Source organism: Anomalospiza imberbis, chromosome 13 (genome assembly GCF_031753505.1).
Source record: "Anomalospiza imberbis isolate Cuckoo-Finch-1a 21T00152 chromosome 13, ASM3175350v1, whole genome shotgun sequence".
Classification (NCBI taxonomy): Eukaryota; Metazoa; Chordata; class Aves; order Passeriformes; family Viduidae; genus Anomalospiza; species Anomalospiza imberbis.
In genome coordinates this window covers 19931706-19950954 of record NC_089693.1, presented here as the reverse complement: position 1 = coordinate 19950954, position 19249 = coordinate 19931706, and the positions used below count along the sequence as shown (strand labels likewise).

The 19249-nt window shown below is 40.7% G+C and overlaps 1 protein-coding gene across 2 annotated transcripts in view; it reads left to right on the top strand.

Moving 5' to 3' along the window:
• The first annotated feature begins 239 nt into the window (after positions 1 to 239).
• Positions 240 to 19249, top strand: part of TMEM266 (transmembrane protein 266) — a 61336-nt gene continuing 42326 nt past the window's right edge. The window contains exons 1-5 of one of the 2 annotated variants that reach the window (XM_068204413.1): positions 240 to 379; positions 1486 to 1586; positions 2557 to 2662; positions 4700 to 4888; positions 15281 to 15435. In XM_068204413.1, coding sequence (XP_068060514.1) covers positions 2649 to 2662; positions 4700 to 4888; positions 15281 to 15435 — 358 coding nt within the window. In that variant the 5' untranslated portion in view covers positions 240 to 379; positions 1486 to 1586; positions 2557 to 2648. The remainder of the gene's footprint in view (positions 380 to 1485; positions 1587 to 2556; positions 2663 to 4699; positions 4889 to 15280; positions 15436 to 19249) is intronic. The other variant, XM_068204414.1, reaches the window with a different exon arrangement.

Below are 19249 nucleotides of genomic sequence, written 5' to 3'. Positions count from 1 at the left end.
TTTCTGTTGCTTGCATAAAGCCTGGAAAGAAGCATGAATCACAGTCATCCATTTCAGAGATACATCCATACATACACACAACCTATTCCATCTTTTTTGTGTTCTTACTGCACTTACTGACTTGTCTCTTCAGTTTGTTAGATACATTAGTAATTTTCCCCAGAGATTACTCACGTTTTGCCACTTTCTGTTTCAGGAAGGTTGCAGTGGGTCCTGTGGAGAGCTGAGTCCCTGTCTCTCCTTTCGGGTGTCTCGGCGCTGCTCGTCTCAGCCCGGTGAGATCCTTGTGTCATGGTAGCGATCCCTGTGGCTGCGAGCTGGACTCTGCTCCCTGCAGAGGAGCTGCTGCCCTCCTGCCAGCGGCTCCTTCAGGCCTGGGGTGAGCAAACTTTACCTGCAGAGCTGCCAGCTCCAGCAGGAGGGAGCTGGCCTGGCTTGGTGCTGCTGCCACTGGTCACATCTGGTTCAGAACCCCGGCTGAGCTGTAAAACACAATTCTGTTTAATTGCAAATGCAATTCCAGCTTTGGGAAAGTGAGAGAAGGGAGGGACAAATATTTAATGTTTGTGTCCTGGCCCATTCCCCAGAACCTTAGGATTAATCTAAAAATTAAGATTTCTTAAAATCTAGATGTACAGTTTTTGTCACTGCTTTCTTTTCTAAGTCCCCTTTGGAAGTGAGATTGGGGTTACCAGCACTGTGCTGTCTCCCAAATAAATGGTGAGGTTTTACTAGGTTAAGAAGCTTCCACATGTATGTTTGCCTGTCTGTCCTCTAAGGCCAGTTTCCATCAGTCTTATTCCCATTTCTTAAATCAGCTGCATCCCCATGTACTTTTTACTCCCCAGGCCTGCAAATGCAGTTAGAGCAGTTAGATTCTCGGTTTTCTCTCTCTCAGAAGACAGGTGCACAATACCTCATGCCCTGACCATGTTCTCATGCTGAGTGCTTAGAACAACTGATTGGGTAAAATTTTTCATTCAAAATTGTTTGGGGTTGTTTCGTGTTGTAAAAATGTCAACTGAAAATGAGGTGTTAGGGAGCTACCATTGCAAACCAAGTCTGAGTTTTATATTTTAGTTTTGTTGTGCTGGTATGTGCAACAGTTCCCATCAGAAAGCTCTGTGTGATTGAAATATTCATAAATTAGACAAATGTTTTAGTATTTTGCTGCCTTAGGGGTACAGTAGATGAAATAATTTAAGGCACACAAAGACCAGGGAATAGAATCCCATTGATAGTTGAATGGATATAAAATCAAGTTTCTGCTGTATTAGCAAAGCTTTATCTGAAAAACATTTCCTTCTTGCTCTGTCTTTAGAAGTATTACAAGATTGTTAATAAATGGAGGGTGTGTGTCTTTCTAAAATATGTGTAATCTTTTGTTTTAAAGTTGTCCTCTTCATATTAAATTAAATTGCTTTTGGCTGACTTACCTACCTGAGGAGTGATCACAGTGTAGAACTTCTTTTCTTGCATACCCAGGTACATTATCTGGAAAATGTGAAAATGCATTGGCTACATTTTGCATTTTTGTAAAATTACAAATCATGAAATAAAGCCTTGGAAATGGCTCTACAAAAGATGTAAGTTCAATTTTACTTTTTTGTATGAAGTGATTGTTAAGGATCTTAATGTAGCTACATTTGTATGTTGCCTCTGTAAATACCTGACTAACAATTCAGCCTCTAAGTGACTCTAGGGTAAAGTTTTGTATAAGAGCATTTTTCATGATCACTAGTTATTGTAAGTAATTCTAATTTGCCGATGTTTATTTCTGTTTCTCAAAATAAGAGTCTGTTTTTATGTTACTTTAAAAAATTTTGTAGCATCCAATCTTCACAGTAGGTTCACAAGATCTCATTTTTAAGAGCTTTAGTTTGTTGTGTGGTATTCCTCATTTTTCCTGCTTCCAAAACCTGTGTATCAGTAGGTTTCATTCTCACAGGCTTGTCCTCTTTTGCTCTGGTGGCCATGCATTGCTCCAGGTACAGGACAAGTGGAGATTTTGCCTTTTCCAAATGTGTTACTGGGTTTTGTTGATCAAAACGCTATCCTGATAACAGCCCATCTAGAATGTTTGATGACATTATTTAATTTTTGGAAGAGACTTCCTAAGATAGCAAAGGGAGTCAGGAACAGTTCAAACTGGAAGATTAAGAACAAACCCCCATACTTCATTGACAATGTTAATGCTTATGTCTAGAAAGTGTAAAAAATTGTCTTCCAGTAGAATTTATGATCCTGAAGCCATGAGCTTTCTCTGAAATTCCCTTCCCCTCTCTTATTTTGGTTATTTTCTCAACAATCTAGTGGTTTAAAATAAGACCTGTGTTCTTATGGAATGATGTATGTGCCTGTGTGCAAACATAAATGCGCTGTAACTTTACAGCTTCCATAATGTGGAGCAATTAACCTGGAATAAAAACACTTTGATAAAGAATCATAGAGCAGAACTAACCTATTAGTCACATTTGCAACATGACAACAGAAGTCATGTAGCCCTTTGGATTTCTTTCAGCTGTGTTTTAGATAACCTTGTTTTGCTTCTCACAGAGACCTAATCTTGCAAGGCTAGAACTTTAATGCAGAGCAGCTGGGAGTAGTTAGATATTGGAACCACTGCTGATTTGGTTGCATCCTCCAACATGACCAATCCTCAGTAAGTACCATGTGATACAACTTACTTTAAATGAAAGGGAACAGGCTGCTACCTGGAGAAGAATGATGTGACATCCCAGAGGTTTTGTATTTGTGAAGTGTGTGAATTAGCAGAAACTACATGAATGATGCTGTCAGCATGTCTGATGTGCATTACTAACAGCAGTGGCAGAAAACTAGTATGTTATGTTATTTTCAGATCTGTTTATCTTTCTTTTTCCCGCCATCAAATCTGTCTGCCAACACCAGTCTGTGTGGTTTTCTTTTCAGTCACATCAGACTTTGTCGTCTAGTCTGTGTAAGACTACAGAAACTCAGTACTGTTTGGGAAGGGGAGGTTGTACCAATCCATTTCCTGTTTTTTTATACTGCTGGAAACTGGATCATTGTATGCTCTTTCATGCAAAACTGAACCAGCTTGGACTTACAAAGGTACATGTCCACAGGGTGGCATTAAATTTGAAAATCAAAGAAAATTCTTGCTAAAATTAGCTTTTACCTCTGGGTTTCTGATTTCAGATTGTTTACAGAAGAATACAGTTCTGTTGGAAATTAAAGAATCTCATTACTTTCCATTATTAGTTACACATGAATAAAAGAAAAGCTTTTAGGTTTTTCAGATAGTACTTCCTTTTACCTTCTTTTTCTGCCACAGTATGACACAGCTGCAGCCTTTCCTTGCCAAATACTCTACTTATAACAGCATTTTACTTTTTTGGTAATTCTGGCAGTAGTTAGCTCCTTTTAATTCAAGAATAAGGTCTTCCATCTGAAAAAATTAGTCTAATGGTGAGACTCAGACCAATGGAAACTTTCAACATTGAATTTTACTTCCTTCACCCACATCCTTAAATGATATCCCTTATACAAGTTATACCAGTTAAGTGGTCTTCTAAAGTAGCCTCTTATTTTTGGGGAAAAAAAGGAACTGCTAACCAGATTGCTTAAATTGCTGGAAGATTTTAATAAGCTTCTTTAAAATAAAATGCAGTTTTTGTAGTCAAATAACACAGGGTGCTGAGAACTTTTTAACTATACCCCTGTGGAAAAAGCGTGTCTCTACACCTGCTGTAACCCTCTGACAGTAGCCTGAGATTTCTTCCAAAGTTTCCAGGCTCCCCTAAAAGAAAGCTGGAGAAGTTTGTGCTTGCACACCCTTGGAATCAAACAGGGCAAGCAGCTTTGCTGGGTGCTGCAAAGATCAGCCCTTGACATGCAAGCTGTGTCCTACAGTCGAGTCATCCTGTGCATGCACTAATGGTAACAGATAAAATTCCTACAGAAGTAGTATCTTGTTCTAAATGTGGGAGACATACACATTGTCAGACTGGTTTTAGCTGTGTGGAGTTTCCACTAGTGTTAGTGGGCTGCTAAAAGAATACCTGATCAGATTTAGAAGCTGTACATAAGGTTAGTTAAGATAGGAGGAGGAGGAGGCCATCATTCTTCTGAAGCACTGTTCCCTTTCAGAACTATTTTGAAATAATTGTAACAGAATGATCCTTTTTAGGTAAATGTGACAAAGCTGCCATCCGTCAAAACTGTTTAATCAGTATTCAAATCTGCAGTGGAAGAGGGGTCTAACTGCACCTAGTAGTTCACAGTTGATTTGAATATAATAATTAAAAACCCTAGCTGTGCATTGCTCGCCAATCTAACTTACAAAGCAGCAAGTCTTTAGTTGGCATAGTTACATGCCTTCTTTCTGTTTTGCATAAATATTTTCCTTTTGGGCTCATGCATTTTTTCTCTATTTGTTTATAACACAGACATTTGTATTTAGTGCTTTTGAAGCAGATTGAGCAGAGTGAAATGTTGTTCTCCTTTGTGAGGTTTCTGTTGATTACAGTGAGAGCTACTAAAGTTTGGAGAGATTTGATCTGCCTCTTTAATGACAACACCTCCTCAATGACCTTGCAGAGGCCTTTTAAGTTGTTGGCTCTTTAGGATTCCATGAAGTTCTTGTCTCTAACTTCCTTTTACTTGCTTGCTAATTTATATTTCTTTATGTGTGTACATGTGTTTATTAAATTTTCAGGCCTACAATTGAAGGCAGTGTTTCAGAAGTTGAGATAATTTCCCAACAAGTGGAAGAAGAGACCAAAAGCATTGCTCCTGTGCAGCTTGTTAATTTTGCTTATCGAGATCTACCTTTAGCTGCACTTGATCTGTCTGTGGCTGGATCCCAGCTTTTGCCAAATTTGGATGAGGAGTACCAAAGGGAAGGGTAAGTACAAAGGGCAGATTTTTGTCGTGTAGTTTTAGGTTACAGGAATTTCTTGGCCTGTAAAACAGGGAACCTTAAGCTGAAGAAGTGCAGTCAGTTGTCCTTAAACTCTGTGTAACAGTGTTTTCATGGGAGGGAAGAGACCTTTTCTAATATCACTAATCTGAGCTGGTTTAGAGCTGTTTATCATTTTAAGTGGTTCATAGCTACTGTTTGACCACAGTCTGGAAGCTTTATCTCAGGAAAAAACAGATGAAATACCTGGTCTGTCAGACAAGCAGAATGGCCCGGTGAAAGCTCCTTTAAAAAGGTATTTCAGGATAATGAGAGTTGGCTGCAGTGACTCTTGTACATAACTGTACATCTCCTGACTGAGAGATAATGTCTGGTACTGCTGATTCCAGGACAGAGAATGTACTTGTCACCCAGTAATTTGAATTATGTAGTTTGCTGATGTGAGAATGTTGTCTTTGATAATGTACTCAGTATATACGTGCTGCTCCTGTTTTCATAGAATGGTGGTTCCAGGTTTATTGCATTAAAAGATCTTAATCAGCTCATAGCATCTGCCCAAACATAGCCCAATGTCAGATTATGTAGCACTGTTGTCCTGCAGGACATTAGAGGTCATCCTTATGCCTGGTTCAGGCTTGAAGTGGCTGTAGGTGGACTGCTGTACTAAATTCTTTATGAAAGATTTGGGTCAACTGGAGAGAATCCAGAGGAAAGCAGTGAGATGATTGGAGGCTCAGAAAGCCTGCCATGGAGTACTGATTGAAATAACTGTGTTTCACATGACAAAGAGACTTTGAGGGGAGCTTCCAAGAGACTTCAGTGAGGAAGGGGGCAGCCTGTTACTGCATCATCTCCATGATGTGTAGGACAAGAAGTAAAAAGCTTGAATTGCAGCAGAGAGTAGTGAGGGCAGCAAAGTGCTGGGGTAGACTTCTGGTGTGTGTGGGAAGGAAGGGGGATAGAGGTTCAATTGCTGGATGTCTTCAGGAAGATGCATTAGTCAGGAATGAAAACACTATATTTAACATCCCTCAGGACAGAAATGGGCTGAGTGCTGGGGCCTGCCCTCCCTGGTTCTGTGCCTGCTGTTCCCCTGGGTGTCACACTGAACACAGACCTACTCCACTGTCAGTAGAAGGTCAGGGAGAGCACTTCCCAGTAAGCAATACAGAATGCTCACTGCTGAAGACTTTTAAAGGCTTTATATAAGCCTCCATTTATTAACAGCTCAGTACATTTTAACCTGTGCTCTGTAATCAGCAGAGACCTCCTTGATCTGAGCTCAGCAGGTATTCTGTGTGGTACTCAGGAAGCGAGACGTGGGGAAGGCTGTTGCCTTTAATTTCTTTCCAAATTGGACTTTATGAGACTTCTCCAAAAAGCTGTTACTCCAAACAAGGGGAAATACATTTCGAGTAGGTTATATAAGTATGCTACAACTGTAACATAAAATACCCTGCGTAGCAGAAGAGGCACTTGAAAATTAATTTGAGTATGCAGGTGTAACCCTCAGGCTATTTTGGTGCTGAGTCAGAACCAGTTTAGTTCAAATATGCATTTTTATAGATTTTTATGATCTGAAACTCAATTCTTCACTGTGCCAAAGGGCACAGGTCTCTCACTGTAACCATTTGAGTAGCTTTGCAGTCTTAAACATGGAAATAGGCTTGTCATTCTTTTCCTCAGCAGAGATCTCTCCCTTCACTCAGACTTCTTTTGTGGCTTTGTCAGTCTGAATGGAAATAAGCAGGTGCCCTCCACATGTCCCAGCTGTAGAGCACATTCTCTGAAAAAAGTTCAGAGCTTAAGTTTGGACGTACCAATGCATTTTGGGTGAGTGTGTTCAGCTGCCTTGTGGGAATGGTTGCTTCTTCCTTTCAGAAACATCCATGACAACTGATGCCCTAAGAAATTTAGGAGCAGAGCTGGGCTTCAGAAGCCCAGCAGCAAAGTAAAATACTATCCCTGTGCCGCCTCCTGGCTTGGTTGGGAATATGTCTGGTTTTATGGATGTGGTGTCATTTCTTTCCCATGGCCTTGTTCACTGTGGCTGGCTTCAATCCGAGTGAGGAGGAGACGGGGTGGGTCAGATCAGTTTGATACAGGGACTGGCAGCCACGTCTCCCTTAGGTACAAAGATGGGGATGTGGGGAGGGCAGCACAGGACGTGGCAGAAAATGGCAAAAATCCCTGTAGTTTCTGCCAGCACCCATCTTTGTGACTGAGGCTCTGTTACCCCAGTGCTGCTGTGCAGAGTGCAGGTGGAGATACCAGCAGGCACTGCTAATGCCAGAGGGTGAAAGATTCCCTTCCCTGGAAGTCTGCCTTTTGTTGCAGACTCCATGTGTTACCTTCTGCATGCATTTCCCAGAGAATGTCAGGGAAGAAGCCAGCCTGCATGGACCTGCATGTATTCTGTGTGGCTCTGACACTCTGGACCTGCAGCTGGTCTTGGCAAGCTGCAGTTGTTCTAATTGCAAGGCTCTGGCACATGCCTGTGCTTGGACAAGACTGGGTGGTTGTTACAAGCTGCATCTCTCCACAGCCTTGTTGGACAACACAACTGTCCACAGTCAGCAGTTCCTGGTGACTCTGGGCATTCACCAATAAGTCTCCATTTCCTTGCACGGAAGAGCAAGAGAGACTTCAGACGAGGGATGAACGAGAGGGCAAGAAAGGAGTCTTCTGATTGAATGGTTTCGTTCTGTGCACCCCAAGGAGCACACAAGGTTTTCCTCTACCTTTTCTTCTTTAAGGCTACTAGGTGTACAGGGCCCAAGCACAAATTTTGCCTGGTTGCTACCTAGGGGAGCTTTTTGTTTCATCTGAGGGAATATTTATCTTCATAAAGCTGATATTAATAGGTGATCATGAATAGGTGGGTCATAACCCTCATTGTGTGCCTGGAAACTCTCAGATGGCATCACATTAGCTACCTCTCTGACAAGAAAAGAAAGAAATGAGAAGGAAAAGAAAAAAAGAAAGAAGTTATGGTCTGTCTTTAACTTGTTAGCTCGTACGTGAGCTGACATTCCCGTGGTTTTAATACTGGAATAAAAGTCTTACTTTGTGCAGTTTGATAGGTTTTTGCCTTTTCATATCAAATTCTCAGGGCAGTCAGTTCCTGCCTGTTGGTGTTTAAGGAATTTTGTGGACAGTTTGAGCTGGTTTAGTCAGATATTTAGATGACAATGCTGATCCCTGTGCTAAGCAAGAAAGAAAGGACTGCAGGTTAGAGGCAAGTTAAGCCTGTCCCTAATGTACACCTGTAAGTAGTGAAAGGATAATCAGGCAAGAAAAACATTTCTGCTCTACCTGAAACCCTCAAACAAAATACAAAACATGTTGTCCTGAATTTACTGGAGAGGCTGTGGCTGTATTGAACTCAGTTTGCATGAAAAGAATATGCCAGCATTTCTTTAAGGAGCATAATGACCCAGAAAGATGAGATGATTTTTAAATATTGCTTTAAATGCTACTCTATGTTTCTTCTTTTTTCCAATCAAGTATTCTGTTTTTAAAAAAATAGTTTCTCTCTCCTGCTTTTTTTCCATCAAGTCCAATAAAAGTCATGGAGAATAGCAGAAAAACTGACAACATGCAGAAAGTAATACATGGATAAGGAAAAGCTCTCCTTGCTATATTTTCTATAAGTTCCAGTTAATAGGTATCAGTCACAATAAATTACTAAAAAATTGACAGATAGTTGCACTACAGAGTGTATTTTATTGCGTGAATATGGAGATAGACAATCAGTCTCTCTCTTGATGAAGATCTGTGTTTACTGGAGTTGAGAAACAAGGGGGAGAGATGTACACCAACTTTTAAATCATTTGTTGTATTTGTTTTAAATTGCAGCTCTTGAGTTTAATGTTAAACATTTGAAACAGGTGTTTTCAAATACTGTGTTTTACATCAAAACTATAAAGTTCCTGAGTTCACAGTTAATGCAACTCACTTGACATTAGCTGTAAACAGTCATGCTGTTGTAATTTAATAATTTATGATCATCTGTTCACAGCCCTAGATTTGTATGGTCTCAGCTAGAAAGTGCATTAAACAGTGGGAATATCGGGGAAAAAAAAAACATAAGGAGAGAGAAAGAGAGAAAGGAAGGGAAACCAAATCTGAACAGAGATTTACAGAGCTGCAGAAATTAACACAGAGAGGAGTTGTGAGCTCTCTTTTAAACTGGTTACAAGACTCTGCTGGTAAATGTATTCACTCATCCTGGGAATAAAAGATTTCTGTTCCTTCAGTCTGTCTTCTGTAATTGTACCAAATAGGTGCTATTATTTTGCTTTTCAGATTAATCTTTCAGATATTACTTCGATTTTTTGAGGTATTTTACTTGTACTTTCTACAGAACTTAACTTGATCTTTTGGATAAAGCAGCTGTATCACATTTCTCTTGTTTTCTGCTTTTCTTGTCTTTATCTGGTAGCGTAATTAAAAATAGTCTATTTTCTGAAAAGTTTTGTGTACCTCTGCAGATCTTGGATCTGGAATAAGGGTGAATAATGAGGTCCGAGCCCAAGATAAAGTGCAAGGGTTTTGGAAGGCACAACTATTTCATGTAGCAAGCAAGCTCCTATTTACAAAAGTGAGTTGTAATTTAGTTTTAGCTGCCAGTCATAGTCTGAATCCAGAAAGATGATGCAAAATCCTAACATGAGGATGCAGTGAGTGAGACCGTAGTGCTGATCTGTTCTTTGTGCAGTACTTCATCACTGCTGCTCTCGGTGCTGTGGTCCAAAACAGACCTGCACTGCAGCAGAAAAGGAGCATTCAGCTCAACAGAACCTCTGAGGTGCTCGGCTCTTCAGTAGAGAAAACATGAAATTTTGGGCTATGTTAGAGGTGTTCAGTGATTTAGAAATTTCTGTTTCTGTACACGGCATTTTAAGTGTTTCTCTTGGTAAATTTTGTTTTCCAGAGTAGCTCATTACTGTGTTTATTCCCAGTACCTCAGTGCTTTGACTGTGTTCCCCCCATGTCTTTTATCAAGTGGGAGAGAGAGCAGTACTCTAAGTAAGACAGAGAATTAATTTTCTAGCTCAGTGATTTTAAGAGTTTTTTTGGTTTGGCGATATTTCTGTATTTTTCCAACAGAACTTGCTTTTCCCAGATAGTTTTTGAGGATAGAAGTGTAGCATTTGTAGCCCACAGATCACTGTTTGCAAAGCTCTTTATTGGAGACTGGAAATGACATGAGTCTAATTTGTCTGGCTTGACACTGGAATTGTCTAAATTGGGGAAGGTATGGCTTGGGGTAAATATTGAAATATGGATAAGCCATAGGACAAATAGGAATTGTGGAGAAGAGGAATATTTGTCTGGAAGGCAGGTCTGTAAAAAAATCAGCTAAATGCTGAGCAGCAGTGTAAAAGAAAATCAGATCTTAGGATTGCTTAGGAAAAAGAGCAGAGAATAAAAGAGAGGCCGTTGTTGTGCCTCTCTGTATATCCAAGCTTTGCCCATGTCTTGAACACGAGTGCAGTTCTGATCCCTGTCAGAAAGAATGTGGTAGATAGAAAAGAACTGGAAAAGAATCAAAGAAAAACAGTGATCAAAGATGTGATATGTCTTCCATTGGAGATTACTATGTAAACTAGGACTCTTCAGTCTGGAAAAGAGAAGGTTGACTGAGATTTGATTGATACTATAAAGTCTGTGACACAGAGAGGTTAAAATAGGTTTGACACCCACACACCACCCTCCCAATACAGTCTCTAAGGTATATTAATAGATAAAGGCCCAGTTCCAAAGAAACAAAAAGAGTTTGCTCTTGGCACAGAGGGCACTAGATGCCTGAAGCTACTTTCTGAAGGATGTGTGGCTGAGAGCAGCTTATCCCCACAAGGGGAGGTTGAACAAGTTTGTGGAAGAGAAATTCACTGAAGTTTACTAAGTACAGCCTGAGAAAATACATCTGTCTCAGGAAGTGATGAAATGGAAAAGAGTTGGATTCTGTGAGAATGTTAAAGGGGAAGGATTTGTATGTTTGCTGTGTTCTTAGTCATCTTGAGACATCTGCTCATGGCCACTGTTGGAGACAGGGCGCCAAGCCTTGGTTCAGTATATTCTAGTATGTCTGTTCTTGTGTTTCTTAAAGGGAGTTTTTGAGGCTGATGTTATATTGCACTAAAGATTTTAGCATAAAGAGGAAAAACCTAACAAGCAATTTTCTAGTGAGAGGAGTAAAAGGCCAGGTAATCACTATGAGCAAATGGTGTGATATACTCCTATAAAGAAAGCACAAATGACCCTAGAAAGCTTCAAGTACTTCAAATAGAGCTGGGAATCATTCATGTAATTAATTAAGCCTATTCTAAAATATTATCTACTGCTCCAGTTGTCTGTATTCACATACAGAAGAGGCTGCTGGTGTAGTTACAGAAACTGAGTGTAATACAAAAGGCACGGGCTTGAATTGGATTACACACGTGGCTGCATTACTGTGTATAATGCATCATGGACAGAGTGCCAAGTGGGGAAAAGACCTAATCAAGCAAAGAATAGTATTGGCACAATAATGAGTGTGTAGAAACTAGCCATGGGTGAGTTTGGGGAGAAAAATGGGGGAATCTCCCTTGCCATTTGAGCAGCAGAGTTTTGCGGGAATCTCCAAGAAGTGCCATGGGGTTTGATACAGTACAAGTTTTAGGGGTAAAAAGATGAGAGTGTTGTCAATAGTCAAAGCTCTGTAGTTAAACCAGGCTTGTAGAAGTCCAGAAAAGAGGTGCAGAGCTCTGTGTGTTCCTTGGAGTTAGCTGCTCCGGGCCTCCAGCTGCTCCCTGCAGCCTGCTGCGAGGCTCTGCTGTCTGTGTTGGCTCAGCCACGTTTTGTATTGTTATTTAGCCTGTGTTCCTGTCACTTCCTGACCATAGCCTTTCTTCTCCTTCAGATAGCAATTTGGATCCTATCCATCCTTCTGTTTTCTGATCATAACCATCTTGTGAGGTGCAAACACTTGCTGTTTAGCCAAAAGAAAGAAAAAAAAAAGACAGGGTAAGGTATAATGCAGATTTTGGGATATTTGTTTGTAAGACCAGAAAATAGAAACAGTGACAGCTGTTAAAAGCTTGAAAAAACTGTTTGTGGTAGTTCCTTACCAGATAAATATGTTCAACCATTCTCAATTTTGCCTTATGTTCTTTTTTTCACAAGCTGTTTATTAGTAAGACTAACAGCATGATGACAGATTGGTTTTGGACAAAGCCATGTGTGAAAGTACCTTAAAAAAAATTATCCCTGGTAAAATTCCACTAAATCTATTTCAATATCTCAGAACAAAACTATAAAGCTCAATGTCACCAACAATTAAAAATTTTCTGTGCTAGTACGTTTATTTACTTTATCCAGGCATTGCAAGAAAGGTAAATTATATTTCTGTTGTAGAGACAAATTAGCTGAAATACCTAATGAACCCATTTGAAATCACACAGGAAAGTTTTCCAACGTCACACTTGTCTGTGAATTCAAGCAAACACCAATAGAATGTGTGCTTATTCTCTGAACAGAATAGGGGACGTTTTTACTAGTTCGTGGGTTTTTGGCAATTTGGGTTTTTTTGTTTGGTTTGGGATTTTTTTTGTCTGAAGTGAGGGAAAAAGATCTTTTACTTGTCTATGGTTAGTATTAAATCTCTTCATAAATTTATGAGCTGTGGGAGTTAATATTTTTAGTTTGTTGGGTTTTTTGGAAATTCTGTGTAGCTGACTTTCTAATCTGAGCTTAAAATTTTAAGTGTAGCTTTGCAGTATCACTGGTGAAATGGCCAGAATTCGGAAGGTAAGTTCAAACCCACACTAATTCTGGTAGGGGTTTGTTTTTCTCCAAAACCAGATTTCTCTGAGTAGATGAGGCCTTGCACATCAGAAGGGGGAGACAGAGGCACTGCGCTGCTGGAACAAGCTCCGGAGGTGAGGTCTGTGTGTCAGGACTCAGGGTGGTTGTTACCAGGCCAGTTTGCAGGCAGGGGTGTGCAGGTGCTGATCACTGTCCACCCACAGGCCAGGTGTTAACAAACTCACCTTGGTGCAGCAAGTTAGGATACAGAACTGAAGGTGGTTCTCCGGTGCTTAAATTTCAAATCCTTTTGTGTCTTTGAAATCAATTTATGTATTTTATGAGTGTGGTAGAGGTAGAAATGTGCACTTGAGCTGCACTTGGCCTCTTAAGCTGATTGCTTTTCCAATTGTAAACTGGTAGTTTCATTCAGAAGCTTTTTAGAATTGTTGTTAATAATATTGAGTAATAATACTGAACAGACAGAATATTGCCATGTTATTTAGGATTCTGTAAGTAATTAGGAGCTTGAGTAATAATTATCATGGTTATGTGTATTGTATGCTAATTATTGCAGTTGGCGTGTTCTTACTGGTGCATTTGGTATAGATGAAAGTTTTAACTTTGCAGAGCTTTTAGAGGTAGGTACATGGGCCCTCTACTGATGATTCTGTGAATAGGAAAATCTGCCCTGCAATATTAAAATACTGGCATAATGGGTCTTTTGGAAAAAGGAACATCAGTGTAAGCAGAGACTACAACTAAAGCCTGTTCTGTTTAAACAGAGCCACCCCCCTCACTGTTTTTAGAAATACCTAAAAAACCCTCAACCCTAAGCCTAAAATCATAGTTGCATTAAAAACAAATTACCCTGTTTTGAGATATGTAAAATAAAACCCATTAAAAGATCAAGCTGGCAAAAAGGCCCCTATCCCAATGCCTTCTTTTTGCCTTATGTTTTAACACAACCTATTTGAAATCTATTGCATTCTTTATTCAGGCTGGAGCCATAACAAAGTTTATCCTAAGGGCAAGTTGCTGATAGTAACACTTGTCAAATCTTCTCTGAAGCTTTGAGAGTCAATTGAGGAGGTCTTTGACAGTCAGGCAATCAGGCAATCTGACTACAAGTGTTGTTGATCTGCTTAATTCTGAGAAGCTGCTGGAAAGTGTCAAGTCTCTGAGCACTGCTTGGCATCGCTTTCTCCCTCGTTTGTGAGTATGTCGGAGAACATTTTGTGATGTTTCTCCAGGAGTGTGATTATAACATGAGTTATTGAGTCTAGAGCTGTTTATTAGGAATTGACCAGTATCACCATATCTTCTTGTACAGCTCTGATTTCTGTGTTGCGCTATTTTAGTCAGACAGTGGGGTTACTGCACCACACTTGCAGTTTTTTAAACCCTGGCTAATAAATCATGTCAGCTTTTCATTACTTAATGTGTATTTACAGTGCTTTGAAAATCTGAAGTGTCAGGCAAACATCCCATCTGAACTTTTCTGAGGTGAGCCAGTACAGGAACCTTGCAGAACACTGTGATGAGAGACTATGTGAGGAGATGAGCAGAATCAGGATGGGCTTTATGCATCTGAAGTCCATACTACTGTTATTCCTATTGCCAGTACTCCTAAAAGGAAAAAAAAAAAACAAACTTATCAACCCTCATGTAAATTTGTATCTGCATTAGCACAACACTAATGCAATGTTTACTGCTTCATCAGCTTCCCTCCTGAGTTCTGGTCCTCAGAACTCAGCCTCCTCACAGCTTCCTGCATCTGCCTAAAACTTAATTTTCCACTGAAAAAGGGTGACCTCATCCAAACCAGGTTTGGGAGCGGTCCCTGGTGCATGCTGTCCCCCAAACTCTGGCAAGGTAAGTCTTGGCCTGATCCACAAACAGGTTGATGAGAGCTGGACAAATAGCCAAGTGAGAGAGCCTTGGCCAGAGGCTTGACACTGCCAGGCTGTGTACCTTTGCTGCTATAAAGTGTAACTATGGAGTCACTGAGTCACTGAACTGCTTCTTTGGTGTTTCCCAGATTCCTGTTGTTCTTTTCTGCACTGTCACGGACTGATTGTTGCAACCCAAATTTGGCAGCCCTTGTCAGATCTGTCTCATAGTAGAGTAGGGATAAAGGTGCATGGCCAGAAAATTCAGTAGCAGAGAAATAATTTTTAAAAAGTCATTAGCTTCTAAATAGCAGAGTCCTGCTGTGCCTTGGTACTCACTGATAAATGAATGCAGCATGTGTGTCAAAATAAGAGCACATGAGAGCTAGTGAGGCAGGAGGAAAGCAGAAATGTGTGTTTGATAATTAGGGCTGCATGACTCAGTACACTGAAGGCACTTGGACACCGGTGCACTCCAGAGCTGGGGAGATCCCAGGCTCAAGGCTTTTCTTACATTTCTGTCGGTAAAGAATCCAGTGAAAGTGAACTTTGCAAAGTCTTTGTGCATTATTGCTGAGTGTATCCATAACAGAAGAACGTACAATTTTGAGTTCACTGCTCTTTAGCTTTTTTCCTTTTTCACTTCTTCTTTTCTTTTCTTTTCTTTTTTTTTCCCTTAATTTTATTTCCTTAGATCTAACTGGCTAAAACCGTGCTGTGGGAGACGAGCAGCTGTGTGGCAGGTATTTTTGCTCAGTGCAAGTCTCAACAGTTTCCTGGTAGCCTGTGTAGTATTGGTGGTGATTCTTCTGACTCTGGAACTCCTAATAGATATAAAGCTTCTCCAGTGTGAGTAGGAGGAATTTTTAATTTTGATGAAATAAAGGCTTAACTTGCTGGGAGGTTTTTGAAGGGGGAGGATGTTGGGAATGTTTTTTCCCTACCATTTAAATGATTACTAGGCTAGGTAAGAAATGTGTTCTTGTGGAACCCTGGTATAGTGAAGTCAGTCTCTTCTTTATTATTTGGACCAAAGCTAGGTCAAATAACTATTTCAGTACAGGACAAATTTTCAAAGGATACAAGCAGAGTGTACATGCAGAGATTCACGGGTGTTGTCATTAGTACTTGAAAAGCTCTGTCCTTTATGGCTCTGTTAGATATGCACAGGAGAAAAATCTGTGCATCATTAATCTCTGATACCCATCACATGTGGATAGACAAAAGTGATGAACGTACAAAAATAAATAGGATACTTGGTGTTAACCTCTTATTAATTACTTCTCAAAATTACAGCCTTCTAGCTTGTAATGCCCTGAAATGAGACAGATTTTCATTCTACTTTGCTAACACACTGTGAGTCAAATCATGGCTTAAATGGAGTTTGCTTTATCTGAATTCACTCTACACAGGTTCCACAATGGAAATTTTAATGCTGCTGTTCTGCTTCTTAATTCATCTTTTTTTCCTACTCTCCTTTTCCTCCACTGCACCCCTTTTTTTTTTCCTTTTTTCTCTCTTTTTGTTTTATGATACAAAGTTGACATGACCACAGACCCCACCAACACTTTCCCCTAAGCTAAATGTTGAGGAGCAGCCTCTAGTATGTCCATGCAATCTCAGATCTGTTGAAGTGGCAGCTGGGCTTCAGGCAATCCCATAAATGCAAGAGTACATAGCACAAAAGAGTGCCAGGTGTGTCCTGTGGCAGCTTTAAACTGAGCAAACCAAATTTTTATTCTGTTTAAGTCCTTTTACTGTTGCAATTTGTCAATTGATCATAGTGGCATAAAGATTCAGGTGTTGCAGTTGTATTAAGATGACTTTAAGGGACTTTCACTGATAATTACAGGCATCTCTTAAACTCTGTGAGGTGAGTGTGAAGGACTGTGTGTCATTCCATGCTGTTGCTCCCCATTTCCACCCATGTGTCCATACTGCACACACTGTTCAGCGCATGGCCCCTCCCTTACAGCTGTTACTTTCTCTGCTCTCTGGTCACTCACCATTTTTGGATGAGGAAGCCCAGGATTTGGACAAGTCTGCCACTTTCAAAAAAGTCAGGAATGCGAATTGTGGGTATAAGGCCTTAAGGAAGAAGCTTTCAACAATACTTATTGAGGTGTCACATCTTTCTGTTTATGAGGAGAATTTTCACTTCCTGTAGAGACAAAGTGTTTTAAAGACTGTTGATTTCTCTGAGTTTTAAACGTTTTGGTTACTCTTCTCTGGAAGCAGCCATTTTCTCACCATTTATTTTCTGAAGAACCTTCTAAAGAAAGCTTTACTTTAGGAGTCCTTGCTCCCCTGTGTGTCTGGTGCATCTGACACTGCTGAAAGCTCTGCAGCTTACACCTTGTGCATGACCTGCAGGTGTTTGGTGAGCCAGATGACTTCACTGTTCAGAGGTGGCCCCTGCCACCAGGATGCATTTGCTCAGGACCATTCCATTTGTGTTACTACTTTCCATTTTAACTAATGAATCTTGCCATGAGGCTTTTTGCCTTCACAAGTTTGAATACTTTCTATCTTGTTTTAAAGCAGAAGGCTGTCTCAGTGAGGCTGATCTGAGTATTCCAGTTGTGCCTTGTAAGGGATGTGTGTCATTTACACTGAGGTTTTGAAAAGCCATTAGCCCATAACTATGTTTCTCAAAAATATACTTACAGTTTTAAAGGGTTCTTTATAAAACCAAGCAGTGCATTAGGATACCTCACAGCACGTTACTGCCAGTTCTGTCCATAATAACAACTGCTAATCCATGCTATGGACTGTAATTACTTAGGAAGCCTCCCTTTACTAAAAGGAATCCAAACCAACCAACTGGAAAAAAGCCACAACAAAAGAAACCTGGTGTTTTCTTTGGCTGTGACATTTTCAGAGTACAATTTTTCTCTCCTGCTTTTGGTGTAGTCTTTGGTTGTATGATGCATTTCTCCCATGCACAAAGCTGTTGGTTTCATAGGTTGACACCACATTTACAAAGTGTAGGACACACACCTGAAAAGGTCAGAGACCTTTTCGGGTATTTTAGCACAAAATGTGTTCATACCAGAATTAGAAACCCCAGAAAGCAAGGGACATAGAATATGTGTTTTGTTTTAGGTCTCTGTTCTGTAATCAGGTTTTTTAAGTCTGCCTTCAAAGTTCCTCGCATGCAATAACAAAATAACATTGCAATACCTTGTGATGTTCTGCAGAAGCAGAAATAGATGAGTGTTAACTTTCAACTCATTAAAAAGAAAAAAAAAATTCAATGATGTGGCAGGTTCCAATGCCTCAGAAATACAGACCATGCTATCCATTCCTCATCTTCAGCAGTTCTGGGGAAAAGGAGCTCAGGAAATGATGTTAGTTCTGCCCTGGTTGTGCAGTCAGCTGCAGCAGGTGCATGTGTAGAAGGCAGCAGCCCTTCCTGAGCAGCGTGGGGCCGAGGAGCCGCGCTCCCGGGCTGAGCCCTGCGGAGCCGTGCAGGGGAAACGTCCGGAGCTGCAGCATCACACACACACCCTGCAGTGTGCATCTGCCAGGAAATCAGGAACATCCACTGAGAGCCAGTGCTGCTACTCCGAGCTCCTGTAGTGCTCGCTCAGCGTTTGTCCGGAGGATTTTCAGCCCGAATTCCTGGTTACTGTATCTCTTTGTGTCGCCAGGGGGCAGCTGGAGCCTTGGATGTCCGTCGAGCCCTGTTGGAAAAACTGCGTCCCCAGGGCTCAGGCTGCCCAGTAGAGATAGTGCTTTAGGAAACTTTTATATTACATTTTGCCGATTTGTTTCACCTTTAAGTAGTTCCTCTGCTGCAGTGTAGCAAATGCTCTCATCAAGCTCTAAAAGAGCTTCAGCAGTGGGAGTTCCAGTGGTAGGGTGTATTCAGTTTTATTTGTATCCTGAGTTCTTCCTGCATCCTTTTCCTCTCCTTCCCATATCAATCGATTCTGATTTTAAAATAAAATTCTTCATTTAGTGTGTGCCCTGTATGCTCTTGGGAAATCGTTAAGTCTGTCGCAGCCCTGCACCTCTGTGCACACAGCCACTGCTTGCCTTACACAGCCATTCCCTGACACTGCAAGACTGCACTGACTGCTCTGGTCTGTTTGCTGTGGAGATAGTAGACCCACAAATACCCTGCAGCAAGGAGAGAATGTTTACTCGTCATTCTCTTAGTCCAAACTTGGGAGCATGTGGGAGCAGGAATCACTAGCAGTTCAGTTAGTGGACCCTGTCAACTTTCTGCTTTTTTCTGTCAGCATGAAATGTATTTTGAAGCCCATTTTGAGCACTAATTTTTAAGCACCTGTTCCAGATAAATACTGATCATTTGAGATGAATTGTCAAAGACAGAACACAAGGAATAATGTGGGGATAGTAGAGCATTCTGTTTCCTTACTGAGTCCTAGATCTGGATTTTTAGGTACACAGGAATTAGTCACACATCTCATACCAAAGCAGCGTTGGGGTGAGAGCATGAAGCAGTGGCAGAGCATCAAAGACCTGAGCTGTGTCTGCCATTGCTTACCAGCAGCAGGATCTGTTAAAGCTCCAGTGAAGAGCTGCTAGCATGGTGAATGAAGGTGAGCAGCTGGCAGGGCTGGAGTTCCATGTCCATTGCATCCCATCCTCTTTCTGGTACTTGCACTGCAAAACCTAAGAAAGTAAGCTTTAC